General features: G+C 39.0%; 1 protein-coding gene across 2 annotated transcripts in view; it reads right to left on the reverse strand.

Annotated features, from left to right (window-relative positions):
• Window positions 1–1,078: 1,078 nt before the first annotated feature.
• Window positions 1,079–14,922, reverse strand: part of SPARCL1 (SPARC like 1) — a 56,864-nt gene continuing 43,020 nt past the window's right edge. For both annotated transcript variants that reach the window (XM_003811263.5, XM_003811264.5), the window contains 4 exons: window positions 10,147–10,283; window positions 8,101–8,249; window positions 7,155–7,303; window positions 1,079–1,547 (listed from right to left, as the gene is read on the reverse strand). In XM_003811263.5, the coding sequence (XP_003811311.1) occupies window positions 1,519–1,547; window positions 7,155–7,303; window positions 8,101–8,249; window positions 10,147–10,283 (464 nt within the window). In that variant the 3' untranslated portion in view covers window positions 1,079–1,518. The remainder of the gene's footprint in view (window positions 1,548–7,154; window positions 7,304–8,100; window positions 8,250–10,146; window positions 10,284–14,922) is intronic.

A 14,922-nucleotide genomic window follows, 5' to 3' on the forward strand; every position in this document is an offset into this window, starting at 1 on the left:
AACAACACATTTTTGATTATTTGAAAAAATAGTAAAAGATAATTGTATTGATATCTTTCATTTCAGCTAGAAAAATATGTAAAAAACCATTTTCTTTCAAATAGTCAAATAAAGTGGGTGACATGTCCTTTTATTGCCTCACTTCAGAACTTGGAAAACTATATTATGATGTCATATTTTTGTGATCTAGCTTTTACTGTAATAGTTGCCAAAGAAGAGCGCAAATAAAAAGACAAATTTTTGCTTATGACAGGTTTTTCGCTATCAATTTACATTAATAATATTTAATCTCTTTCTACATTGGACAGCAAGACGCTTTATGGCCCTCTACCTGTTTTACCCTTACATTTTCTTTATTTTGAGGCAATGATTATGTGAAATTTTTGCAGGGCCGCCCTCTTCCCCAGCACACATGCTCAACTGCACAAAAAGTTAGAATTAGTTGGATCAAGCAGTGCATAATCTTTCACATTTTATTTTCATTTATTTATTTTTTGAGACAGGGCCTTGCCCTGTCACCCAGGCTGGAGTGCAGTGGCACAATAGCTCACTGCAGCCTCGACCTACTGGGCTCGAGTAATTCTCCTACCTAAGTCCACCAAGTAGCTGGGACCACAGGTACACGCCACCACGCCTGGCTATTTTTTAAGTTTTCATAGAGACAGGGTCTCTCCATGTTGCCTAGGCTGGTCTCGAAATCTTGAGCTCAAGGAATCCTCCCGCCTTGGCTTCCCAAAGTGTTGAGATTACAGGTGTGAGGCTCTGCACCCAGCTTGTTCTACATTTTAAATCAAATTTGGTAAAAAAGCACTTGATATTAGTTTTTTTCTGTTTAAACTTACATAATGATGAAGGACATTAATGAGCAGCTCTTATCTTACCACTGAGTATTTGTTTCCTGTAAGAGATGTCTCACCCTTTTTCCTCAACCACACACACACACACACACACACACACACACACTTAAGGTAGTAGGGTTTAGGAAGCACAATTATAATTTGACATGAAGTGTGAGTCTTGGGTTGATCTTTTACATTTGATTGTCTAAATAATAACTGGAAATACACTTGCATAAGCATTTGGATTTTTATGGACTCTTTATTAGGGTATTAAGATATTGAAAATAATACACGTAAACCACAAAAGAGTAGCATTCCATTTTCTTGAAGTGCACATGATATTATGAACAATACAAATGCATTATTTTTATCATTAACAGTTTAATCATTAATTATCTCATAAGTCAATGCAGAGAGTGAAATTACTATGAATTAAACTTCTGTTCACAATGTACAGTATTTTGCATATGTTGACTTTACTAAATTGTACATTTTTGTTTCCAAAGTTAATGTTAAATACCTGGTGCATAGGTTGTTGTCAAGCAATTACTCTCATTGTCTTGTCATACATGCTAACATTTTGCTAAATATAAGTCTACAAGTATCACAGCTGCATAAATTTCTGAAGTGGTTAGAACAGAGGAGGATGCTGGAAAGTTGAGTTCTTTAAAATCTTCATTCAAAACAAGAGATTTTCATCTATGTCCTCTATAAAAAAACAAGAAGCAAAACGACACTTTTAGAAAGTAGCCAGAGTAGTAGCACAAACAATATTAGAGTTGGGGGATTAGAGAAACCATCTAATAAGGCAGTATAATGGTGATCCTCAACTTTGGTAGGACATCAACATCACTCATGAACTTTTACAAATATATATTTTTAGGCCTCACCTCTGGACTCTAGAATCAGAATCCCTAGGGGTGGACTAATGGCATGTAGACATTTAGAAAACTCTGCAGGTAATTTGGCTGCAGGGTTGAGAACCACTGATAGAGGAAGAGCAGGTTAATGGGAGGTCCAGCCAAGAAGTGCCCAGTATACTAATCTAGAAGGTGAGCTGAAATATAATGGAAATAAATAGAAGTGTAGTGCTAGGTTATTCCAGTTTTTAATTGAGTAGCTTGTGAAAGAAATTGTTGCCATACCTGTGGAAGAAGACAGCATCCTCTAGCAAATATAAGATCACTCCTTACCAACATGGCCCACCCTAACAAACTATTATACTACTCTGTGTGGGCACTAGGTAATTTTCCTGCTAATAATCTTTATCTAGCCCAGAGAATGGGAAAGATTATGGACTTTGATTTTTTTTTTGAGTACTTGCTTCATATGTAAAATGGAGATAATAGCTTCATTACTTATACGTTTACTTATATTTGCACCCATAGCCTTTGTCTTCTTTCTGTTGCTCAGATAAGAGATTGTCCTTTTTCTTGACGTTAAGGCTAATTCCTCTACCTATGCTCAAGATCTCTTCTGACCTTCACAAGATTCTCCTTTTACTTTCCTCTTTTTTTCTTACATCCTTCTTCCACCTTTCCTTTTTTACTAGACCCTTCCATTAGCATTTAAATATGTTTCATATTTAGCCTCTAGAACAGTGCCTGCATTTATGTAGACCATCTGTAAAGATTTCTCTTTTTTTTTTTTTTGAGACGGAGTCTTGCTCTTTCACCCAGGCCGGACTGAAGTGGCGCTATCTCGGCTCACTGCAAGCTCCGCCTCCCGGGTTCACGCCATTCTCCTGCCTCAGCCTCCCGAGTGGCTGGGACTACAGGCGCCCGCCATCGCACCCGGCTAATTTTTTGTATTTTTAGTAGAGACGGGGTTTCACCGTGTTAGCCAAGATGGTCTCGATCTCCTGAACTCGTGATCCGCCTGCCTCAGCCTCCCAAAGTGCTGGGATTACAGGCGTGAGCCACCGCGCCCGGCCTGTAAAGATTTCTTGAGCAAATGAATGAGTAAATGAAAGGAGTGCTCAAATCTCTTTTATTCTAAAAAATGCTCCCCTTTTTTAGAAAATGCTCTGTATCTTTTCTAGGTCTTTCCTGCACTCAAACATTCACTCCTTACCCTTTCTAATCTCCCTTTTCTTCTCAACCCATAGAATGTGACTTCCATCTCTACCATTCCACCAAAACTACTCTAACCAAGGCCACCCAGGATATCCTTATTTCTTTCATCTTCTTTGACATCTCAGTCGCATTTGGCACTGTTAATCTCTTCCTCCTCTTTGAAACACCTCCTTTGCATGGCACTATCCCGGTTTTCTTCCTTCATTTCAGGAGAAACTTCATTCTCCTTACTGAATTCTTTCTTCCTCCCCTATCCATCATCTAGATGTTGTTGTTTCTCAGTGCAGTGTTCAATCCTAGACCCCTTTTCATGTAACTCAATGCGTTTTCCTTGGGAGAATTAATTCCCTTCCCTGGTGTCAATTATTCTCTGTATGCTTATAATCCTCAAATATGCATTTCAGTTCCAAAACCCTGTCTTGATATATAAGCGGCCAACAAATATATATAAAGTTCCACGTTACTAGTCATCAGGAAAATTTAAATCAAAACCATCTCACAATAAGATGCCATTTCACACCAGTCAGAATGGCTATAATTAAAAAGTCTAAAAACAGCATGCTGGTGAAGCTGCAGAGAAAAAGAATGCTTAGACACTGGTAATGTAAATTAGTTGAGCCACTGTGGAAAGCAGCTTGAAGATTTCTCAAAGAACTTAAAACAGATCTACTATTCAACCCAGCAATCCCATACTGGGTATATTTATAAAAAATCATTTTATTAAAAAGACACATGCACTCATATGCTCGTTGCAGCACTATACACAATAGCAAAGATATAAAATCAATGTAGGTGCCCATCAGTGGTGGGCATGGTAGGGATAATGGTAGTTTTGATGGAGTGGTAGAGATAATGGCCAAACCATAATTACTTTTGCATGAAACTAACACTTAGGAGACAACCTAATACTTTACAATTCAACGTATCTAAAATGGAATTTGTCATTTACTCCAAATCCACTTCTGTTCTTGTGTTTTCTCAGTGGAAGATGCCTCTATTTACCTCTATTTACCCTGCCTGCTCTGAGCCAGGGACCTAGGCATTGCACTTCTCTTTTCAATCTCTCACCTGTCTGCTCTCGGCTCCCACATATTTCCTATCAAATATTGTCTTATTTCCACATGCTATATATTTGAGTATGCTTATATCTTAAAATATATCTTGAATATGTTTACTTCTCTTTTTTTTCACCCTTTGGTCACTCCCCTAGTTCAAGTTCTCATCAGCTCTTGCCTGGGTTTACCACAGTATTCTCTCAACAATTCTTTGGCCCCACCACAATGTAACCAGGGGAATCCGTCTTAAATACAAACCCAGGGAAATCACTGGCTTGTTTGAAACACTTTGGTGGCCCCCCAGTACTCTTAGGATAATGTCTTTAAATGGCTTAGGGGAACTTGCGTCATCTGAGTTGTTTACCCTGTTAGTCTCACTTGGAGGGTTTTCTGATGATTAGCATGGGTATGTGTCAATGCATGGTATGCACGGGCACAAAATAAATGAGGACTCCTGCACCTGTTACCTGAACCCCATTTTTACAGATAAGGAAAATGAGACTCACTGAGGCTAAGCAACATGCCCTAATTCACACAGCTAGTTAATAACAGCTATGTGAGGAATATATGAGCACGTCTATCACTGGCAGTTAAAATTCAGGAAAACATTGGCTAAACTTTATCTTCTCCTGTAGATTTCTCAGCCTTGAAGGAAAGAAGGGTATACTTACAAATAAATTTGTTTTTCTTTAGCTACATTCCAAAGCAGTAAGTTGTTTACGTGTTCTGACTGAATATTTAATATCTGCTTTATTGGTTTATTATGTGATAATTTTTTCCTTTCTTCAAAATAAGGCAATGATGGCCAAACCACAGTGCACAAACAAGATCATTAGCAGCTTTGTAAATGACTGGATTTTAAGCCCTTCCTGCTCCTCCCAGACAACCGCCCAGCGGAGCCTGGGTGAGCTTACACACTGAAGAGCTGCCAGAAGCTTTGCAAAAGGAAGAATGAGATGCAACTGGTTTTCTTAAGTAAAATGGCCTCTGTTTAAATTTGCCTTTTTATCAGTCCTTTAAAATCACATGTCATATAAACAGGCATCCATAAATACATCCTATCCCAGCTGATTTTCCCCTCTAGATAATGGTGGGCAGGGCAGGACAGAAGGATACATTTGAATTTTTATAAGTACTCTGCTTGTATCATAGATGTTAGAAAGACAATTGACATCCAACCCCCTGTGGTCTCCTTCTTCTCCTCCTGCTGTAGCAGGATTGGTCAGTGTGACCAATAGAATGAGGCAGAAATCATGATATATAACTTCTGAGGTTAGGTTATAAAAGACATTGGGGCCTCAGTCTTGGCTTTTTCTCTCTTTCTGCCTGGTCACTCGCTCTGGAGGAATCCAGATACCATGCTGTGGGCAGCCCTGTAGACCAGAGGCCTACACGATGGGATACTGAAGGCTCCTGCAAAGAGCCATGGGAGTGAGCTTAGAAGTAGACCCTTAGCTGCAGTCAAGCCATCAGATAACTGCCACACTGCATGACCCCTTGACCACAACCTAATGAGAGATCCTAATCCAGAGCCATCCAGGTTAGTTCCTGTGAGATTCCTGACCCTTGGAAACTGTGAGAAAGAATTTAACCTGTTAAGTTGTGGGGTGATTCACTATGCAGCATAGACAACTAATACACAGAACTAGGTACTTACAAAAATATACATCCTTTCACAGAATGTTTATTTCACAGAATGATATTGCAAGGAAAAGGACTGACCCTCTCTGCTTACCTATTTATTAATAAGTAAATCCTCATACTTTCACCTCTTCCTCTCTAATTTCAAGGCATTCTACATATGCATGGGGGATATTTTAAAAATGAAGTTTGCACAAGTTATTTCTTTTTGGGAACTTCTGACATTTGATGAACTGACTTTCTTTAATGGCTTAGCTGCATGTTTATCCCAAGGGTATATTGTAAACATGAATGAAATCTCTGTTTCAGAGATTTGATGTTCACTGTTAATTTATGTTCTGTGAGTGGTATTTTTCTTATTTATTTTAATTGACAAATAAAAATGGTATGTATTTATCATGTAAAACATGACCTTTTAAAATATATATACCTTATGGAATGGTTAAATTGATCTGATTAACGAATGCATTACCTCACATACTATCATTTTTGTGTGTGTGTGGTGAGAATTGCGAGTAGATTTGAATGCTCATTGTTTGAACATCTTTCACTTTTTTTTTTTTTTTTTTTGAGACTGAGTCTCACTCTATCACCCAGGCTGGAGTGCAGTGTTGGGATCTTGGCTCACTGCAAACTCTGCCTCCCGGGTTCAAGCAATTCTCCTGCCTCAGCCTCCCGAGTAGCTGGGATTACAGGTGTGTGCCACCAAGCCCGCCTAATTTTTGTATTTTTGGTAGAGGCGGGGTTTCACCATGTTGGCCAGGCTAGTCTCTAACTCCTGACCTCACGTGATCCACCCACCTCGGCCTCCCAAAGTGCTGGGATTACAGGCATGAGCCACCGTGCCCAGCCTTTCATATCTTAATTATTGAAAACATACCTGCTCATAAAATTCAAGCCTAACTTAAGGAAAGAAAAGGAAACATATTAAGACATAACCCAGCAAAACAAGCATCTAAATTTAATTTCCTCCACTGCAGGAGTAAAGAAAGAATACTCTGATCTACCCTCCCACAGCTCCCATTCATTGAGGATGAAGCCATGGGTGAGTTTTGGGTTAAAGGATTATCCCGGCACTAATTGTGATGTAAAATCCAGTCTTTAGTGTGTTGGTAATGGATTCTGAGATGTTCTGACATCTCCCATTGTCAGAAATGGGCTTGCTTTTTTATTCTTTATGTGTAATTTTGAAAAGTTTGGCCCAAGGCCCAGGTTAAGGTAGGATATGAAATAAGGAAGGACACAAAGCCTGCTGAGATTTGGCCCAACTCTGGATTCACACGTCTTTCTAGGCTTAGCTGACTGTTGAGACCTCAATGCATGTTCACCCTTGCTACCCTTTGAAAACAGTGCCATAAAGGTAGTAAGAAGTGACTTCGCAATGACAGCATGTGCACCAAGGGAGTCCTATCTGGGAAGCTGCCACCTTTTTGTTTCTAGCTTCCAATTTGAACATGTGGCAGGACCTCTCTATGAAGCATGCAGGGCTTAGGGCTTGTCGGAGGAAGAAGACATCCCTCTTCTTTGGCTGGTAATGAATTTACCTTCTTTAATTCCAAAGCAGTGGCCCCACTCCTTCAGGGTGATGTGCTTATCCTTGTTGGGGTCACACTCCTCAAAGAAACGGGTTATGCAGTGTTCCATGGGCACCAGAGATGCTCGCAGAGGAGCAAGTTCAGAATGTGTCAAGACTCTGCAATGAAATACATGGCATCCTATTAACTGAGTAGCTTGTGCATGAAGATTTAACTCTCAGGCTCACCAAGGACATTTTTCTCCCATAAGGTTGCTGTATATGTGATATAAATAGAATACAGATAAAAACTGCCAACGAAATAAAGTATTTGTGGGTAAGGTTGACAGCTTTTGGGATGTTGATTCACAAGGTTTCTGTCTTCACAGGAACTGTCCTTACCCCACCCTAAATCTATAGGGGTGTACCCAGCAGTCATGTTGGTACAACCTGGTTCTCATCTACTGGCCATACCTGATTGTTTTAGATGTAGTCACTTGACCCACATTGGGCCAATCTTGGGAATTTACGATCAAGAATGAGAAAGTTGGAGGAGTATCTGTGGGAAGCTGGACCTTAACATGTAAACTTGGGAGCTGTGGTGTAGCCATATTCTGCTATCTTCACAGCAGCTTTTTTTTTTTTAAATGAATATTACATAGCTTTGATAATTGTGATAAGGGGACTTCAAAAAGTTCACTGAGAAATGGAATTAAAAGATAAAATTATAAAACATAAACTTTATCAACATAAGCTCTATCAAGTTTCAGACTTTTTATTATTATTATTATTATACCTTAAGTTCTAGGGTACATCATACACAGCAGCTTTGTGTTTAGACTCCTAACCAGGCATTTCAGTATTCTAAAATGGAACTGGGAAATGTCCTAAATCTGTTTAGATTTTCCTTTTGCATAGATATGTAGATATTTTATCAGAGAGATAAATCTAGAAATGGAAAGGTAAAGAGTTCTTACCTATCCATAGGGTGTTGGTCAAGTTCACTAAACTGCCAGTGCACAGGATACACATACATGTGGTAGTTTTTCTTAAAGTCCCTTAAGAGAAGGTCAATGGGATGGTCCCCAGCCAAGAGCCTCTTTTCATCCAGGTAAATTTTCTTGACCTGGGATTAGGAAGGCAGAAGACTGTCAGAGAATCAGACAAATGTAATGGACTCGTCACTTGCTAAACTTTACTTGAAGAGTGACAGTAACACGATAGGGGAAAACAAGCTCAGGACATCATGTGCAACCAAATGAAATTCCTTCCAATCAATACTACAGACCTTTCTCATGTCTACATAGAATAGCACCTGATGTAAGAAACCTCTGGTTTTTAGAAGAAATTTAAATTCTTTTTTAAATTTTTAAATATTTTAAGTATTTTTTGCCTCTTTCTTTTAACCAAGTAATGTTCGCTGCTTTTTTTTTTGTTAAACTATGAGGTTTTAATGAAAAGGGCTGAATTGACTAAGGTGATTAGTTAGTGAAAAGTGCTGCTCCTTCCCCCGATGACAGAGTCCATTCTTAGTCTTCTAGGTCATCCATCCAGTGCCCACTCAGTCTTGCTTTCACCCTGGTGTGTTATTGCTTGGCCAGCCCCATTGAAATTTCCCTGTTTCATAGCTAATACCCTCAAGGCTCTCTGTGACAAGGTATTCAAGACGGGGGCTAGAAATTATTCTTGAGCAGTGCCTGTGAAACTCTCAGCTTGTGATGTTGCCTCTTATTTCACTGAGTAATTGGAAGCAAACAGGACCTCCACCTGCTCCCAGAACCACAACTTTGCTCCCTGCGACCTTCCTGTGCTCCTAACCTAAGTACAATCCCTCTCCTCTGGGTGGGACATGTATCAAAGAACGCCCTCTGGCAGTTGTGTGCATTCTGTGCTCCCCACTAATATTTCCTTCTTGACTGGGTTATTTCCAGAAGCATGCAAACATCCTCTACCATCTTCCACTGCTAGGTGGGACTCTTGAACTCACTTTCCACTCCAGCTGCCACCCCATTTCTCTTTATCTCTTCATAGCAAAACTCCTTGAAAGGATTGTCTATACTTGCTGCATCCATTCCTCCTAGTCTCTGTTGAACTCTGTCCACTGGAGCTTCCCTCCTGAAACATGCTCCCACCCCAGGAACAGCTCCTATCAAGGTCAACTATGACTTTGACATGCTAAATCCCTGGCCAATTCTCAGTCTTCAACTAATAACCTATAAACAGCATCTGACACAGTTAATGCACACCCTCCTTCTTGTTTTATTTGTCTTCACACCATGTTTAATCCCAACTGACATACTTATACATATATTTGCTGATTTGGTTACATTTACATAAATGCTTATTTTACTATATATAATTGCATATATGCATATATATGTATATACAAATATATGCATATACAAACATTACATACGCACACACATATATACTTATTTGTTTAGAGTCTGTCTCTTCACCCAGAATGTAAACTCATGAAGGCAGAGATTTTCTTTTCGTTGCTGTATCTCCAGTATTTAGGTCAATTTCTGGCACCCAGGATACACTCAATAACTATCTGGTGAATGAATTTTCTCTGGAAGCTTTTGGAATCAATGTTCTGTACTTTTTAATCTTAATATATTACTGATATTTTGAGTAATGGATTTACTTTATATCATACATCTAGGTCTGGCCTATGAGAACAAAACAAATGCTTAGATTTAAATAAGATGTTTGGACTGACTAGATCAATGCTAAATTTATATTAACTTTGCTCAACCAGAGCTTGCTCTAGGTAGGAATTGAAGAGCCCTAATTCAGGCCACTGACCATTGGGAAGAATGGGGCGGTTTGGTGGTGTCTGAAACCTTGTGGCGTGAATGGTGACATCTATTATTCTGTTAAGCCACATGGGCTAACCGGGCATGGGGAAGCATAGTGGGCTTTTGCCAGTATGCAGAGGTAGGTAGCCCCCCCACCACGTCTTTCTTCCTCATGCCCTGTAGACAGACATTGAAGAAGCTAACCTGTGGATAACTTACTTTATTTCTCTGCTTCTCATTTAGATAACCAGCGTGTTCAGAGTTGGCTTCATAAAGCTGCATGAGGATATTCTTGAGCCAGTCTCTCATCCGTAGAGGAAACTGAATCACTTCAAAGTCCGTACAAGTAGGAATAGCTGTTACAAGCAGAAAACGTACTGTAATCTTTCGGCTTATTCGTGTCCTATGGCAAGTCCTCATAATAGGAAGCTTAACGACTTCTGGCAACTGACAGAGCTTTCTCAGGGCCCCATTATTATTACAGTGGTCTTCAGCCCTGGCAGCAGCACAACAAAATTGCCTGGGGTTTTAAAAAACATACCAAATGCCAGCTTCCAATCAAGTAAATTCTGATGTGATTGGTCTGGCGTGAAGTCTGGGCATCAGGATGTTTTTAAAGCTCCAAGATCTATTTGGATGTGCAGCTAGGCCCCAGAATCACTACTGTAGAATCAGAGTTGAAATTTGTAGGTGGAGGGCACAAGTGCTATTGAATAGAGAAAAAGGTAGCTATTAGCTGATACTACGGTAAGAAATAATGCTAAATCTCAGTGGCTTAAAGAAACAAAAGTCAATTTTGCAATCCTGCTACAAGTCCAATACAAGTTGGCAGGAGGGCTCTGCTCGTTGCAGTCTCCCCAGAGCTCAGGATCACTGTCGTTTTGGTTTTTTTTTTTAATTATACTTTAAGTTCTGAGATACATGTGCAGAATGTGCAGGTTTGTTACATAGGTATACACATGCCATAGTGGTTTGCTGCACCCATCAACCCATCATCTACATTAGATATTTCTCCTAATGCTATCCCTCTCCTAGTCCCCCAGCCCCTGACAGGCCCTGGTATATAATATTCCCCTCCCTGTGTCCATGTGTTTTCACTGTTCAACTCCCACTTATGAGTGAGAACATGCAGTGTTTGGTTTTCTGTTCCTGTGTTAGTTTGCTGAGAACGATGTTTTCCAGCTTCATCCATGTCTCTGCAAAGGACGTGAACTTATCCTTTTTTATGGCTGCATAGTATTCCATGGTGTATATGTGTCATATTTTCTTTATCCAGTCTATCACTGATGGGCATTTTGGTTGGTTCCAAGTCTTTGCTATTGTGAACAGTGCTGTAATAAACATATGTGTGAATGCATCTTTATAGTAGAATGATTTGTAACCCTTTGGGTATATACCCAGTAATGGGATTGCTGTACCAAATGGTATTTTTAGTTCTAGATCCTTGAGGAATTGCCACACTGTCTTCCACAATGATTGAACTAATTTACTCCCACCAACAGTATGAAAGCATTCCTATTTCTTCACATCCTCTCCAGTATCTGTTGTTTCCTGACTTTTTAATGATCGCCATTCTAACTGGTGAGAGGTGGTATCTCAATGTGGTTTTGATTTGCACTTGTCTAATGACGAGTGATTATGAGCTTTTTTTCATATGTTTTTTGGCCGCATAAATGTCTTCTTTTTGAGAAGTGTCTGTTCATATGCTTCACCCACTTTTTGATGGGGTTGTTTTTTTCTTGTAAATTTGTATCTGTTCCTTGTAGGTTCTGGGTATAAGCCCTTAGTTAGATTGACAGATTGCAAAAATTTTCTCCCATTCTGTAGGTTGCCTGTTTACTCTGATGATAGTTTCTCTTGCTGTGCAGAAGCTCTTTAGTTTAATTAGATCCCATTAATCAATTTTGGCTTTTGTTGTCATTGCTTTCGGTGTTTTAGTCATGAAGTCTTTGCCCATGCCTATGTCCTGAATGGTATTGCCTAAGTTTTCTTCTAGGGTTTTTATGGTTTTAGGTCTTATGTTTAAGTCTTTAATCCATCTTGAGTTAATTTTTGTATGAAGTGTAAGGAAGGGATCCAGTTTCAGTTTTCTGCATATGGCTAGCCAGTTTTCCCAGCACCATTTATTAAATAAGGAATCCTTTCCCCATTGCTTATTTTTGTCAGGTTTGTCAAATATCAGATGGCTGTATATGTGTGGCATTATTTCTGAGCCATCTGCTCTGTTCCATTGGTCTATATATCTGTTTTGATACCAGTACCATGCTGTTTTAGTTACTGTAGCCTTGTAGTATAGTTTGAAGTTAGTTAGCGTGATGCCTCCAGCTTTGTTGTTTTTGCTTAGGATTGTCTTGGATATATGGGCTCTTTTTTGGTTCCATATGAACTTTAAAGTAGTTTTTTCCTAATTCTGTGAAGAAAGTCAGTGGTAGCTTGATGGGGATAGGATTGAATCTATAAATTACTTTGGGCAGTACAACCATTTTCATGATATTGATTCTTCCTATCCATGAGCATTTGTTTGTGTCCTCTCTTATTTCCTTCAGCAATGGTTTGTAGTTCTCCTTGAAGAGGTCCTTCACATCCATTGTAAGTTGTATTCCTAGGTATTTTATTCTCTTTGTAGCAATTGCGAATGGGCATTCACTTATGATTTGGCTCTCTGCTTGTCTGTTATTGGTATATAGGAATGCTTGTGATTTTCATACATTGATTTTGTATCCTGAGACTTTGCTGAAGTTGCTTATCAGCTAAAGGAGATTTTGGACTGAGATGATGGGGTTTTCTAAATATACAATCATGTCATCTGCAAACAGGGACAATTTGACTTCCTGTCTTCCTATTTGAATGCCCTTTATTTATTTCTCTTGCCTGACTGCCCTGGCCAGAACTTCCAATACTATGTTGAATAGGAGTGGTGAGAGAGGGCTTCCTTGTCTTGTGCTGGTTTTCAAAGGGAATGCTTCCAGCTTCTGCCCATTCAGTATGATATTGGCTATGGGTTTGTCATAAATAGCTGTTATTATTTTGAGATATGTTCCATCAATACCTAGTTTATTGAGAGTTTTTAGCATGAAGGGGTATTGAATTTTGTTGAAGACCTTTTCTGCATCTATTGAGATAATCATGTGGTTTTTGTCATTAGTTCTGTTTATGTGATGGCTTACACTTATTGATTTGCGTATGTTGAACCATCCTTGCATCCCAGGGATGAAGATGACTTGATTGTGGTAGATAAGCTTTTTGATGTGCTCCTGGATTTGGTTTGCCAGTATTTTATTGAGGATTTTCGCATCCATGTTCATCAGTGATATTGGCCTGAAATTTTTTTTTTTTTGTATATCTGTCAGGTTTTGGTATCAGGATGATGCTGGCCTCATAAAATGAGCTAGGGAGGAGTCCCTCTTTTTCTATTGTTTGGAATACTTTCTGAAGGAATAGTACCAGCTCCTCTTTGTACCTCTGGTAGAATTCAGCTGTGAATCTGTCTGGTCCCCAGCTTTTTTTGGTTGGTAGGCTATTAATTACTGCCTCAATTTCAGAACTTGTTATTGGTCTATTCAGGGATTCAACTTCTTCCTGATTTAGTCTTGGGAGGGTATATGTGTCCAGGAATTTATCTATTTCTTCTAGATTTTCTAGTTTATTTGTATAGAGGTGTTTATAGTATTCTCTGATGGTAGTTTGTATTTCTGTGGGATCAGTGGTGATATCCCCTTTATCATTTTTTATTGTATCTATTTGATTCTTCTCTCTTTTCTTCTCTATTAGTCTGGCTAGCTGTCTATCTAGTCTGTTAATCTTTTAAAAAAACCAGCTCCTAGGTTCATTGATTTTTTGAAGGGTTTTTCGTGTCTCTATCTCCTTCAGTTATGCTCTGATCTTAGTTATTTCTTGTCTTCTGCTAGCTTTTGAATGTGTTTGCTCTTGCTTCTCTAGTTCTTTTAATTGTGATGCTAGGGTGTCAATTTTAGATCTTTCCTGCTTTCTCTTATGGGCATTTAGTGGTATATATTTCCCTCTAAACACTGCTTTAGCTGTGTCCCAGAGATTCTGGCCCGTTTTGTCTTCATTCTCATTGGTTTCAAAGAACTTCCTTATTTCTGCCTTAATTTCGTTATTTACCCAGTAGTCATTCAGGAGCAGGTTGTTCAGTTTCCATGTATTTGTGCAGTTTTGAGTGAGTTTCTTAATCCTGAGTTCTAATTTGATTGCAGTGTGGTCTGAGAGACTGTTATGATTTCCATTCTTTTGCATCTGCTGAGGAGTTTTTACTTTGAATTATTTGGTGAATTTTAGAATAAGTACAATGTGGTGCTGAGAAGAACGTATATTCTGTTGATTTGGGGTGGAGAGTTCTGTAGATGTCTATTAGGTCTGCTTGGTCCAGAGCTGAGTTCAAGTCCTGAATATACTTGTTAATGTCTGTCTTGTTGATCTGTCTAATTTTGACAGTGGGGTTTTAAAGTCTCCCACTATTATTGTGTGGGAGTCTAAGTCTCTTTGTAGGTCTCTAAGAACTTGCTTTATATATCTGGGTGCTCCTATATTGGGTGCATATATGTTTAGGATAGTTAGCTCTTCTTGTTGCATTTATCTCTTTACCATTATGTGATGCCCTTCTTTGTGTTTTTTGATCTTTGTTGGTTTAAAGCCTGTTTTATCAGAGGCTAGTATTGCAATTCCTGCTTTTTTTTTTTTTTGCTTTCCAATTCTTGGTAAATAGTCCTCCATCCCTTAATTTTGAGCCTATGTATGTCTTTGCACGTGAGCTGGGTCTCCTGAATACAGCACGCTGATGGGTCTTGACTTTTTATCCAATTTGCCAGTCTGTGTCTTTTAATTGGGGCATTTAGCCCATTTACATTTAAAATTAATATTGTTATGTGTGAATTTGATCCTGTCATTATGATGCTAGCTGGTTATTTTGCCCATTAGTTGATGTAGTTTCTTCATAGTGTCGATGGTCTTTACAATTTGGTATGTTTTTGCAGT

This window comes from Pan paniscus, chromosome 3 (genome assembly GCF_029289425.2).
Source record: "Pan paniscus chromosome 3, NHGRI_mPanPan1-v2.0_pri, whole genome shotgun sequence".
Taxonomy (NCBI): Eukaryota; Metazoa; Chordata; class Mammalia; order Primates; family Hominidae; genus Pan; species Pan paniscus.